The 12,950-nt window shown below is 37.1% G+C and overlaps 1 protein-coding gene across 1 annotated transcript in view; it reads right to left on the bottom strand.

The window, feature by feature from the left end:
- Positions 1–7,301: 7,301 nt before the first annotated feature.
- LOC139708197 (putative sodium-coupled neutral amino acid transporter 11) overlaps positions 7,302–12,950 on the bottom strand; it is a 51,398-nt gene continuing 45,749 nt past the window's right edge. Inside the window, exons 9-13 of the mRNA XM_071620171.1 lie at positions 12,836–12,906; positions 11,141–11,302; positions 10,093–10,205; positions 8,180–8,326; positions 7,302–7,594 (exon numbers count right to left, since the gene is read on the bottom strand). Of these exons, the coding sequence (XP_071476272.1) occupies positions 7,310–7,594; positions 8,180–8,326; positions 10,093–10,205; positions 11,141–11,302; positions 12,836–12,906 (778 nt within the window). The 3' untranslated portion in view covers positions 7,302–7,309. The remainder of the gene's footprint in view (positions 7,595–8,179; positions 8,327–10,092; positions 10,206–11,140; positions 11,303–12,835; positions 12,907–12,950) is intronic.

The raw sequence follows: 12,950 nt of genomic DNA, 5'->3' as shown, positions 1-12,950 counted from the left end.
TTTCGTTACCGTTGGTTTGTTAGTTTGTCCGTGTGCAAAATAACTCAAAAAGTAGTGAACGGATTGGGATGAAACTTGCAGGAAAGGTTGAGAATGACACAAGTACCAAACGATTAACTTTTGGTAGTGATCCGAGAATTTTTGGGGAATTTATGAAGGATTTTTCACATTTTGGCAGGTAGGGTCAATGAACTTGGGAGTTCAGGCTGCGAGTATTTGAGATTTGCCTGCGCGCATTTGAGGTTTGCCTGCGCGCACTAAAGTGCGTACTTTAGTTTCTGCTGGGGTGAGGCGCGCCATGCAGCTGAGTGTTTATGACGTAACAAAGGCTTCTATATTGGGAAATCTGGCAACTTTCAGCACACAAGGCTATAAGTACATATGGGTGGAAATCACAGATATCTATACGGAAGAACAACGTCAGTGGTGAAAATGATTTGCATGCTTGGCGGAGGTCTGCGCTCTCAGAGTGCTTTTCTAGTTTTAATTTATTTTTTGATTTTGTCTGCAATATGGTAACATGATGACAAAGCCTGTACATGCTTAAATGTTCACTCTGTTATGAAATTTTGACATTTGTCATACTCAACAAGAAATATCATTGAATGTCATTACCAGGTATTAAATGTCTGTACCACATAGTGCTCGCTATGGAAAGTAATAATCAAGTTCTTATATCATACACATATTCCCACTAAAAAATTAGTATCCAACTTTGATGAACAATATGTCTTGTACTCTTTAACCTTACAGCAAGTCACAAGTGCCAAATTTCATAGCAAAACCGCCAAAGCTGAAGATATTCAATCCTCAAGACTGAACTACAATTGCTATCTTTAAATGGTTTTATTCATAAAAAGCTTTACCATGGCAACAGATTGTCTGACATTGATGAAAAATGTGTCATTAACATCTACATACTTGTATGATTGTGAGCATGGCATGTGTGCCAAATTTCAAGCCAATACAAGGTAGCTCAAAAATTTGATAGTACATGTGCTTTGAAAGACAACATTTTGCAACAAAGTGATAGACTGACAGACCGACCAACTGACCACCAGACCGACCAACTGACCACCAGACCGACCAACTGACCGCCAGACCAAGCAGTGACTCTTATATTTCCTTTCATCAATACACACTTTGTGTGGGCAGAGGTAAAATTACCAGACAGGAAAATATGGCCGAGATGTGGGAACAAAAAACACACTTCTTCACAGTTGTGTAGGTACCGGCAGTCAAAGAAATGTTCAAAATGGAAGAGAGAAGAAAAAAATAACACATTCCTACATGATTCTATATTGGCAGTCATAAAAATATATGAAATGGATTGAACAAAGGTGAAGTCACGCATAAGTTGGTTTTAGTAGCTGACATGCCGTGCACCAGTGGTATGATTGTTTGGTGTGTGCAATTAAGCATGTTTGTCGGTGTTCTGCGAAGAGGACACATAGGTGATACAAAGTTCTCAAACTTTGCACCTACCGGTATACTTCTCTTTCTTCTCCACAATACATCCTTGCCCACAGTATGTGCTCTCTGATGCATCATCCAAGACTAATGTGCCCTGAATTTATCTGTCAACAATAGGTATTCAAGCATTTTGCTATGAACCCTGTCCTACACAAGTCTGTTCTTTTCTGAGTTTATTTTTAGGTTGAGATAATTTAATCAAAACAAGTTTGATTTTTTTTTTAAAGGATTTAGGCCTATTCTATCTATGTTAATTTGAAAACTTATATTGTATAATTAGATTTACCATTAGTTTAATGCTACTCCATTCAATTGCCATTGCTTTGTTTGATTTAGAAGAATCTATTGATTTTGAGTCCATACAATTTTTCAAGTACTGTATAATGCATACACTGTTGTATACACGTGTACATGATTATTTGTATTTTAAATCTACACATTCTCAGGATCTTACTGTTATTTATGTATGTAGACCCTTATGGAAACCAGTTCTGCTGAACAAGGTGTTCTATTCCATGATGTGGAAATGAATACAATTCAATAACAATTCAGTATACACGCACAGTAGGTGAGCAAATGGGCTATTCATCACTTTTGCCATGCGGTCCATTGAAGCATCAACCAATTTTGCACATGAAGTGTTAGAAGCACTGACAGAAAAAGCTTCATAAAAAAAAAAATGAATAAAGGACACAGCCATTGCACTTCTGAATAAACATATGAAATTCCAACACTTACATGACATTTGAAGCATCCACACATCTGCAGTGCTACCAGCAAATTGTCAGTCACAGTAAAACATTTTCTATATATATTGATAAATGTCCCAATAGAGTGAGTGTATTTTTTATCCCTTTGCACTGCTATCACAGTTTGCCCAACGAAAGACACAAAATATTAACTATGGTACGATGGTATTAAACTTGCCATCTTCCAGCAAATTCAATTCAATGCACACGTATACAGAGCCACTTTCTGTGCATAACTTCTTCCACATGAAAGTCCCAAGTTAGCACTGGGGAAAAATACAGTGTACCATGGTACTTTTCTATTCAGTTTCAGTTTTATATACACAGTGTCAATCTATACATCTTCCAGCAAATTAAATTCAATGCACACGTAGACAAATCCACTTTCTGTGCATAACTTCTTCCACATTTAAGTCCCAAATTAGCACTGGGGAAAAATACAGTGTACCATGGTACTTTTCTATTCAGTTTCAGTTTTATATACACAGTGTCAATCTATACAGTACTGCACTTAAGAGAACCCAGCATAGAACAAAATAAGCAGTGTGCAAACTATTACATCAATCAAGAAAAAAAAAACCACCACAAAACTGTGAAGTATTTGGGTACTGAATATGTCAGAGGGGCGCAGTGCAATTAGCATTTTTTTAAAAAGGTAATTGTTTTAACCAGATATGACTGGGGTCATCATTCTAAACAGACCACCTCTTATACTTAACACCAACATGTACAGCATGGCATAGGATGAATTGAATTCCAGCATTTATATATATATGTGACCCGCTACAACAAAATGATCCTAAAGTCGGGGGAGGTCGATTATTTGAAAATTGCATGATATAATCCCCTAATCTTTCTGCTTTAAATTGATATATAACACATTTTATAAAAAATAATCGGCTGCGGAGATATCGATGTTTAAAAGAGAGCATGTCGAGACGTCTTGAAAATCACTGTTTCGAGAAAAGTGCCCTAAAAGTCTTCCTTTCGACGCAATCGCGATCAAGGGACACGCAAGTCAGTTTTCACCTCTGGACAATAGAAGGTAAGCCCTAGCAACCCCCGAAGAGCTCATTCAAGCACATCAGCGTCGGCGGTCTCCTCACCAACCAATCAGTGACCAGGATGTGAGAAGCGGCTGAGCATAGCGCACCCCGCCCGCACGCACCAGTCGACTGGGCAGTGTGCGAGCTTCACGCTTCGGTTAGCAGCAAGCAGCAAACTGACCAATGAGATCACTGTGGTCGTTGTTAGGGGCGGAACCTATCTGTGGCGCTCAATCCAAATTTTCGAACCAGTTTCTGCTTCGTTGAAACGCCAAAAAACATGGCTCAGAAAAACGCTATTTTTGGTCTTTCCTTTGATCATTTTGCTTCAAAATTTTGACAGATGATAGAAAACATGTTAGACTCCAATAATATATCAAAATCAGATAATCGTAAGTTTTGACCAATTTCAATGCTCTGACTTCAAACTCGATTTTCACGGCTTCGACCGTGCGCGACTTTAGGACCTTTTTGTTGTAGCGGGTCACATATATATATATATATATATATATATATATTCCCTTTATAGGGATGGTCATTAGATATTTCTGTTACTTCCCGTAATGAGCTAACCACGAGCACATGATAATATTTTCATTTGTCAGGTATAGCAACTTTTGCTACCCAGAAATTCAGCCCATATTTTTCAAGCTTTATTTTGTGAACAATGAATTAGTGTTTTCATGATTGGATCAGATTAGGAAACATTAATATATTTATGCATTAAATTAAAACAGCAAATGAAAAAATACATATAGAATTACATTGTATATCCATGAAACTATTTGGCACACACTAAAAATTAATATACTAAGGGGTAACACTTTTTGCCAGGTTCTTTACTATTTCTATCTGGACACATGACAGTACAACGTATCAGGCTTCAGTCCAATGAACGCCTCCAAAGCCTGATCAAAACAGATTGTTCTTAACTTCTTTCATTCAGCCTTTTATGTCACTCTAAAAAACAAAAAACAAAAAACAAAAAAAAACAATCCTGATAAACATAACTCTTATGATCCTACTACAAGTGTATGCACTGCTATAATTATTGCTACTTCTAGCTGGATATTATACAGTATATAAATTTAAACTTGATTTTTATAACCAAATGATTTCTCTGATCAAAGGTTCCATGATTATTAATGACACACACCTGTATGATGCTATAGTGGTATCGGAATCAACCCAGGTAAGCTTGATATAACCTCATGATTTTTCATTTCCATGATTGTCAATGACACTTGTGTAACACCACAGTGGTATCGGGATGAAACCAGCTAGGTAGCCTCATCTATGTTAATTAGCTCCGGTCTCCTCCAGGGCCCTGCCATTGTATCAGTCTCCTATTGCTCTAATGCCAAGCCCATGGGGTCAGTAAGATGGACATCTGTGCTAGTACTGCTTGATTGACTGATGAAGCAAAATACTTCAGAAGATTTGGACCTAGAACCTCCTGTATCATAGCTGGGAACCTTTTTGTCGGTGAAATCAATGAACCCTAATTTTTACTGTTGCCTCATATAGCACATCACAAACCTGACAACTCTTGTCACATTGACAATGGTTAAGTACATCAGAATCAATGAATATACCAAACTCCATAGCACTCATTCTCAGCATACTATATACACCAGTGTGGATATACGCTTCAATTATCACAGGGGATGTTCGAGAATGCACATCATTAACAATGTGTTAAGATCTTACATCTGAGGCAAACACAATAGTCATTCTTGTATTGCACGCATGACTACAAAAATCAAACAAGTACATTGAATAACACTGCAGATGAAGGCCAAAACCTGCATTGTCTTTTGTCTACATAAGTACATGTGCCTTTAACATATGTGCAGTACTGTATTCTACACATGCTCTGTGTCCCTTTAAAACTTCTCTATGAATTCACACATTCAGATATAAATCCATTTCGGATTGTCACATCTCTATGAAAATGACAGAAATTTTGCAAATTACCATTGATGTTTAATAAGACAGCACAGAACTTTCAACTGAAAGCAGCACTCTTTCATTCTCAAGGGAATCACATTTGTCTCAAGCCTTTACCTTTGGTTTTCTTTGTGAACTCCCCGGCACATTTTACACTGGATATACTTCTATTTATATGATTACCAATAAAGTGAATTGAATTGGGAAAAAAAAGTCAAATTGAAAGACACAAAAGAAAAGTTGTGGAAATAAAATTCCAGCTCTCTTGCACAATGTGTACTTAAAAAGTTTCTGCACTCACTAGCAAAATCCTCTCCTCTGATACTGTCAAGTCATTTCAAAATCATTACTACTGAAAAAAAAAAAAACAAACAAACAAAAACAAAAAACAACAACAGCAGAGAAGCAGCAATTAAGAATGCTAGCTGGCACCATGGCAATTGCAGATACTATAAGTTACAATTGCAGTATGTATTATCTTAAAAGTGATAGGGGCTTGTAAGACAGTTAACACAATACTGTTTAGAAGTACTAAACTTCTTGTAGTATTTCTTGAAGTGATAGAGTGAACCTTTCATATACTGTATAACATTTATTTCAGACAATGATAAATGAATGAGGTAAATTGGTCATTACTTACAATCACACATGAAGAAAAAAAATCTGCAATATTGTGTAGATTGATGTGGAATGATTGAAATATGATGCTTTCTTGACTTGTTCTCTATAGCATGGCAGAGAGAGGAAACATGTATTTGTAGAATACTCTGATACAGGCAATGGATTTATGAGGATTAATCAAACAGGAGAGCTTTTTTTTCATGCATTATTCTCTCTCAATGCAATAGATTGAATGAATTTCTGATTGCTTTTCTCCTGATGGCATGCCATGATTTCAAACTGTAAAATCTGTACTGATATCATCCTATCAAAATATAAATGAAATAAAATAATCAGGACATGGGGCTACAAAAAAAGAAAGAAAAGAAGACAAGAATAAAAACTAGGACCACCACATCTAGTGAACACAAACATATAAGAGACATACCAGTTACAATCTCACATGCACTTGATTTTGTCACCAACAAACTGACATGTGAATTGGATGGATTTGGATTTGGATAATTAATGTCCATGCTTTACGTGGACTTTTGATCTATACGATACTTCAGCTTTTTCACATGATAACTGAGAAACATCATGACTTTTAAAAGCATCAATTTATCATTCATCATGTTCCTTGGCAAAAAACAAACAAACAAACAAACAAACACCCCAAAAAGCATGTAATTCATACCCTGGCTACATGCTGAATATTGAGAGTAATGCTACTTCAATAGTGCTGGTCGTGACTGCAAGCATAAAGTCATCATGTTCGAGATAATCTACCTCAAAAGGAAAGTGCATACAGGGTTTTATGGCCAAGTTTCACAAAAACACATGCACAACTTTGAATACAAAATTCTCAAATGCCATTCTATAAAACTAACTGGTGTATACTGCTCTACTGGTAAATCAAACACAGAGATCACTCACAGCCGACGGCTGCAGCTACAATCTTGAAAGACATTCACAACAGCTAGCCAGGTTCACACTCATAACTTTAGCACTCTGCCTAAAGATTAGGACAGTCATGCTGGTAATGAATATTTTGGTTGATGTAAACATGCTAAATGCAAGGGGACACAAGAAACAATAAACACACCAAATCACATGCATACAAAAAAACAATTTCCTGCTCATCCAAATATGCACATCAAATCACATCTACGTGTGAAAACTTCGATGATTATCAAAAACACCACTTCCCTCGGAGGGGATAAATGCTTGAATTATTAACTACGACATTCGTTCATCAAATTCATTGAAATCGACAATTAATGTATTTACGAACTGTTTCAGAGCACAATCATCGTTGGACAATGGGTTTTACCTATAATCTATAGGAAGTCTACAACTTGCATAACACTTTCTCCATATGAGGACATCTATCTCATACAAAGCACACTGGAGACAGAAACTGATGAGAATTATATAATAACAACATGAATTGATTGTATAAATAGATATATATACCCGGAAGTGGTATAATTATAAGTGCCCTGTTAGGAGAGCCTGCGTCAGCATGGACTGGGTCGTCGTTTGATTGACGACCGGGGCCGGCGCGGGTTGGCAGTATGCGAAGCCCTCGCTCTGCGTGCACTTGGTGAAGTCGGGGTCGACGATCATGGTCACGACGCCGGAGATGATGACGATGATGCCCAAGAGGGTGATGAGGAGGGAGGGTAGCTTCTCCCGGCCGTAGATGGAGCCGTCTGCCAGGCGCAGGTAACAGGTGGTAGGCATGATGATGAGGGGCACGGCACAGACCACACCCTAGTCAGAGAAGGAAGACATATGGTGATGTGTATGTAAAAGTGTAAGACATACAACAAACATGTAACATTTACACATATATAAACACAAATTCTCCCCTAGGATTTTGCTAATGTAATTCAGTACATTTTTGTCTAAAGAATAGATAGATATTCTAACAGATACACAGATAGGAAAAGATGGATAGATACATACTTAGATAGATAGACAGATAGATAGAGAGAGAGAGAGAGAGAGAGAGAGAGGGAGAGAGAGAGAGATAGACACAGACAGGGACAGATACAGGTACCATATGTATTCAGAAATAGGTTCTATTTTGAATATGAGTTGGCGTATCGCTCAAGACTTGCTGCAGAACCTCTTTGGACAATTACAGAATAACCCTCTCCAGGACCACATCTCAGAATGCTGTCAACATTGCACACAAGTAAGTTGCCTCTGGTAATGCAAGGGTTAAAAAAGAAAACACAGGGACAACCTGCCATGACCAGCCATATTTGGCCCCTATGGATTTGAGGTATGGGTGGGAGAGCTAGGGGAGTGGGTATGCCACACCCATATGTATAGCCGTGTGTCAATACTCACATTGACGGAGAGAACAAGTCCCAGGCAGGATGTGCTCATGGAGACGCCGAGAGTGAGACCAACAATGATGAGTGTGAGAATGAGGTGCCTGGTGAGGGGCTGGGGGGACTCCACCCACCCCTGTCTCACCATGATGTTCTCAAGCACCTATGGAGGCAGAGACAAGATTATGTTGGTACAGGGGAAGAGTTGATGTTAGTGAAATGATTATATTCACTCTGCATAGTCTTCTCCATTGTTTGAATGAATGAATGAATGAATGAATGAATGAATGAATGAATGAATGAATGAATGAATGAATGAATGAATGAATGAATGAATGAATGAATGAATGAATGAATGAATGAATGAATGAATGAATGAATGAATGAATGAATGAATGAATGAATGAATGAATGAATGAATGAATGAATGAATGAATGAATGAATGAATGAATGAATGAATGAATGAACGAACGAACGAATGGATGGATGGATGAATGAATGAATGAATAAATGAATGAATTGATTGACTGATTAATCAATGGATGAATTAATGGATGAATGAATGAATGAATACATTTATGAATGAATGAATATATGAATGTATGATTCAATGAATGAATGAGAGAATGAATGGGTGAATAAATGGATGGATGAATGAATTTACAAACAAATGAATAAATGGATGAATGAATTGGTGAATGAATGGATGAATGGAAGAATGGATGGATAAATTAATGAATGAAAGACTGGATGAATGAGTGTATTAAAGAACAAGTGAATGAATGATTTCACTCATCACTGCCAGCAGGAACACACAAATGTACGTATGCACATCAAAAACATGAATTTCATTATTTGAAACATTCAAAGCACAGTAAAAACACATGTTGAACTTACATACATTGAACTGGCAAATGGGAAACTAAAATATACCACAACTGCCAATCATGGTTATTACTCTTTTCAACTATTTGTCATAAAAGAAAACAATTCATCATTCAACTATTTACATCACAAACAAAGCTTCAACAGGTGCACCCCAGTTGCCACTAATATTACACCACCACCCCCAGCATGTACATACAGCTGTATGTACCCATAAGTACACCTAGTCAAGGGGACTGGGGGGTAGTCCCATGACATTAGCAAGAGGCAGGCTTAGCAATAGCTATAAGGATCTTGTTTTTATGAGCCTGAAAGTCTCATCCACTAGACTATTATGGTACTACCACTCCAACGAAGGTTTCAATTCAAATACCGATTTTTGTTTTTGCATAAAGTCTGCGATGTCACATTGACTGTATAATGTGCCTAGTAATATTTGATGAGTTTGAATTCATTTTTAAAGATAGATAAATACAGAAAAAATATTTTTTCGATGATACTGCATTTGTTATGTACATACAAAGTAAAAAAAAAAAATTCTTGAAGATATCATTAAAACTATAACATATATTTTGATAGTTTTGTTTTTCCAGCAACTTCAATCTTAAATATCTCAAGTTGATAAAAATTAATATATCTTTTTTTTTTTGCATCTATCCTCTTCATTCACGTTTCAATATACCTATAATAAAGTGGGGAAGTTGAGTGCTGATTGCTTACGGCTAATACTTGACAATCAATTTGCTTCTTGCACTTGCCATATGCCAAATAGTAATTTTCAATCAAATTTGCCTCATAATCTTTACTCTATCCAGCATTTTGAAAATCAAATTATTCATTTTCTTGCTAAATATTTTAAAGCAGTATGTGTAATGATTACATTTGCACAGTTTTATCTTACTTTTGGTTGACTGATATAATGCGCACACATACACATTTATAAACACTCTGTTCATCGATCTTAGAAAGAAAGAAAAAAAAATCTTTACATATCAGTCCCACATGCTTATTCTTCTGTAAGTGATAGTCTGCTCCACACTCACCTCTCTACACACAAAGCATTCCAGTGGGTAGGTGCACATGATTGTAATTGCAAAGAGCACACGTGCCACATTCACCAGTGCATCGTTGTAGCAATAGTTCTCCAGCAGATCACCTAGATTTGATGAAATAAAAAAAATAGAGACAAATTAATATGGAATATATGTATATGCAGGCCAAGGATTAAGCAATGGGGAGAGGGAGTTGTCCTATCTGTTTGTAGGCCCTATAGGTGCATATGCCAGTGTGTGCTTATATATGCTTAACCCGTTGAGGACGAGTCCCGAGTATACTCGGGCAGGTGTCTATGGGAAATGCATGTTGTAGCAAAATCAAACCGTCCTCAACGGGTTAAATAGCCGGGACATCTACCTATTCTGGAAATTAAATTCAATTAATGTCAAAATCTATCTTATTTTGCAAATGAACACAAATTAGTAAGTTGTGAAAGAGATAACTGTACATCACTGAAATCATTCACCAAATATCAACCTTTTACAATAAATATGCTAACCATGAATATTGAAAGATGAAGGAAAGTTGCGATAAAGGCACATTGTATGCTTGCCTGAACAGTAAAGGTTATTTTAGGTCATCTGATTTACAAACACAGTGAGATATATATTGAATACTTCCATTAATAGTGGGTTATCATTGCCAGGAATTTCCAGTAGCAGAAGGGTTAAATGGGGGGAGAGGGCGCACTGGTTGCATGCCCCCTTTAATTTTTCTGAAAATAAAAGAAATATGAAAAAAAATGAAAGCGGGTGCGTGTGCAAAGTGGCACGAGAAATGCAAAAAATTGCATGGGAGGCTTTTTTTTTCTTTTTTTTTTGCTTGTCAGCTGATTAAACCCAGAAGTGGCACCAGAAATATTTTTTTTGCCCCCCATCTCCCCCCCCCCCCACTTTACAGAATTCCTGGATCCGCCCCTGTTGCTCAGGGTCTGTCTAAAAGGTGTTTGGATGCGAGTGGATGTCACATTTGTCTGACAGCGATCGAGTCGCGATGGCATGGCTTTGTCAAAAGTGTGAACAAACGTGTCCTCACCCTGCGTGTAGCCGGTGAAAGTGACGTAGCCACAGATCCCGATGACCAGGCACATGAGGGAAGAGACGAAGACGGAGACCTGAGTGACCGTGGTCCAGCGACCTTCTGACCTCCGCTCCAGCGACTCGTACAGCAGGAAGGAGTTATGCTGGCACAGGAAAGCTGGCGGGCAGAATGGTTGGTAGAGAGAGATATGTTTTATCATCCATGGGGTGCAAAAACCTCTTAACTCCAGAGTCATAAAATTTCAGATGAGCAAAAAAACTCTTCTACTTTTGCGACATATTTGCCAAATAACATTAATATCAATTGACGTCAAATAATGTACAAATATTGTTTTGGATTACATTGATAATTGTAATATTTCAACTCAAATCAGTATTTTTGATAGTTAAAAAATTGAGTCAAGAGGATTTTGAATATGTGCCAATTGATATACCATGTCTTATCACTTCGAGGACAACATACTGGACAGAAGCCAAAGTATGAGGCATTATTGTGATCATTGTGATTACATTGTGTTGAGACAACATAGGGATTTCATACATTTACAGAGCTAAAGTTTAACTTGCTGTCTTAGGAGTCATGCTAAAAGTGTAGGCCCTACAATAATTTGTGATGATGATGATGATAATGATGATGATGATGATTCACAGCATTTGTATGATGCCATTATGATTATCTGCTCTGAATTTGTCGAGGAAAAGAAAATTCTCAACTTAGAATTGTGTATGTGAGCAAGATAACATGAAATCATAACTGTCCTCAGGAACTGCCACAGAGTTTCATTCACTATTCTAATTTCCAGTCAATATTTTACTCCTTTTTAATAACAAAATGGATTTTATTCCCTCTCCCAAGCTGATCCTTTCCTCCCTCTCTCTCCTCATCATCTCCACTGATTGTGTCTGTAGTTTAACAGTGTTAGATCTATATTCCAGGTGACAACTTGGGAGTGCTCTGTCCAAGAACACAACCACTAATGCCAAGGGATTTGAACCAGGGACCTTCGGATAAAGAGACAGCTCTGTCTAAACCACTGAGCCACAAAGACTCTTAGACTATAGTTTGTCTTTTTTTTTCGGGGGGTGTCCATATGAATCAGTTGTGCAAAATGTCATTTTGTTTTATTTTTTTTTTCTTTATGTCTCCCTGTTGTAAAGCTGTAAAGTTTGATGTAAACCAAATATGGTTAGTCTTCAGACTTTTATTTGGTGTTTTTTAATAAAACCGAAATTGAATTGAATTGAATTGAATTGAATTGAATAGACTACTACCGGCTACCTCTTCCCCAATCAGAAGAGTGAGGGCTGCTATGGCATTTACACCTCTGAGGTCAATATAACACATGCCGAACATGATTCCGATGGAGGTCAATATAACACTTAATATCAAACATTATGACCACAATGGCGGTCAATATTTCATTTTCATTTCATTTCATTTAGTATCTATTTCAGCATGGCACATGATTCAGCCAGACGGCTGTTCTTCCTCATGTTCATGCATCATGCGGTAAAAATGACATACTTTTTTCAGAACATATGCACATGTACATGAAACATCTATACAAAATACAATTAGATGAAACAAATCAGAGCAAAAGTAAAAAAAAAAAAAAGGATATATTTACAGAAACAAAAATAAATGCATGCTCAGTATTATGATCCCAATGGTGGTCAATACAACACTTACCAAACATTATGATCCCGATGGTCTCAAAGAAGTGAGGTTTGCCAAATGCCCATGCACCAGGAGTATGCGGACTGCAGGTACACACAAAGGATAATGATGTCATCATTAGAAAAAA

Source organism: Diadema antillarum, unplaced genomic scaffold (genome assembly GCF_040938485.1).
Source record: "Diadema antillarum isolate AM-2024a unplaced genomic scaffold, OU_Dant_1.0 seq00001319_RagTag, whole genome shotgun sequence".
Classification (NCBI taxonomy): domain Eukaryota; kingdom Metazoa; phylum Echinodermata; class Echinoidea; order Diadematoida; family Diadematidae; genus Diadema; species Diadema antillarum.
Note: the sequence above shows the minus strand (reverse complement) of the source record. Positions and strands in the feature narration are given on the sequence as shown.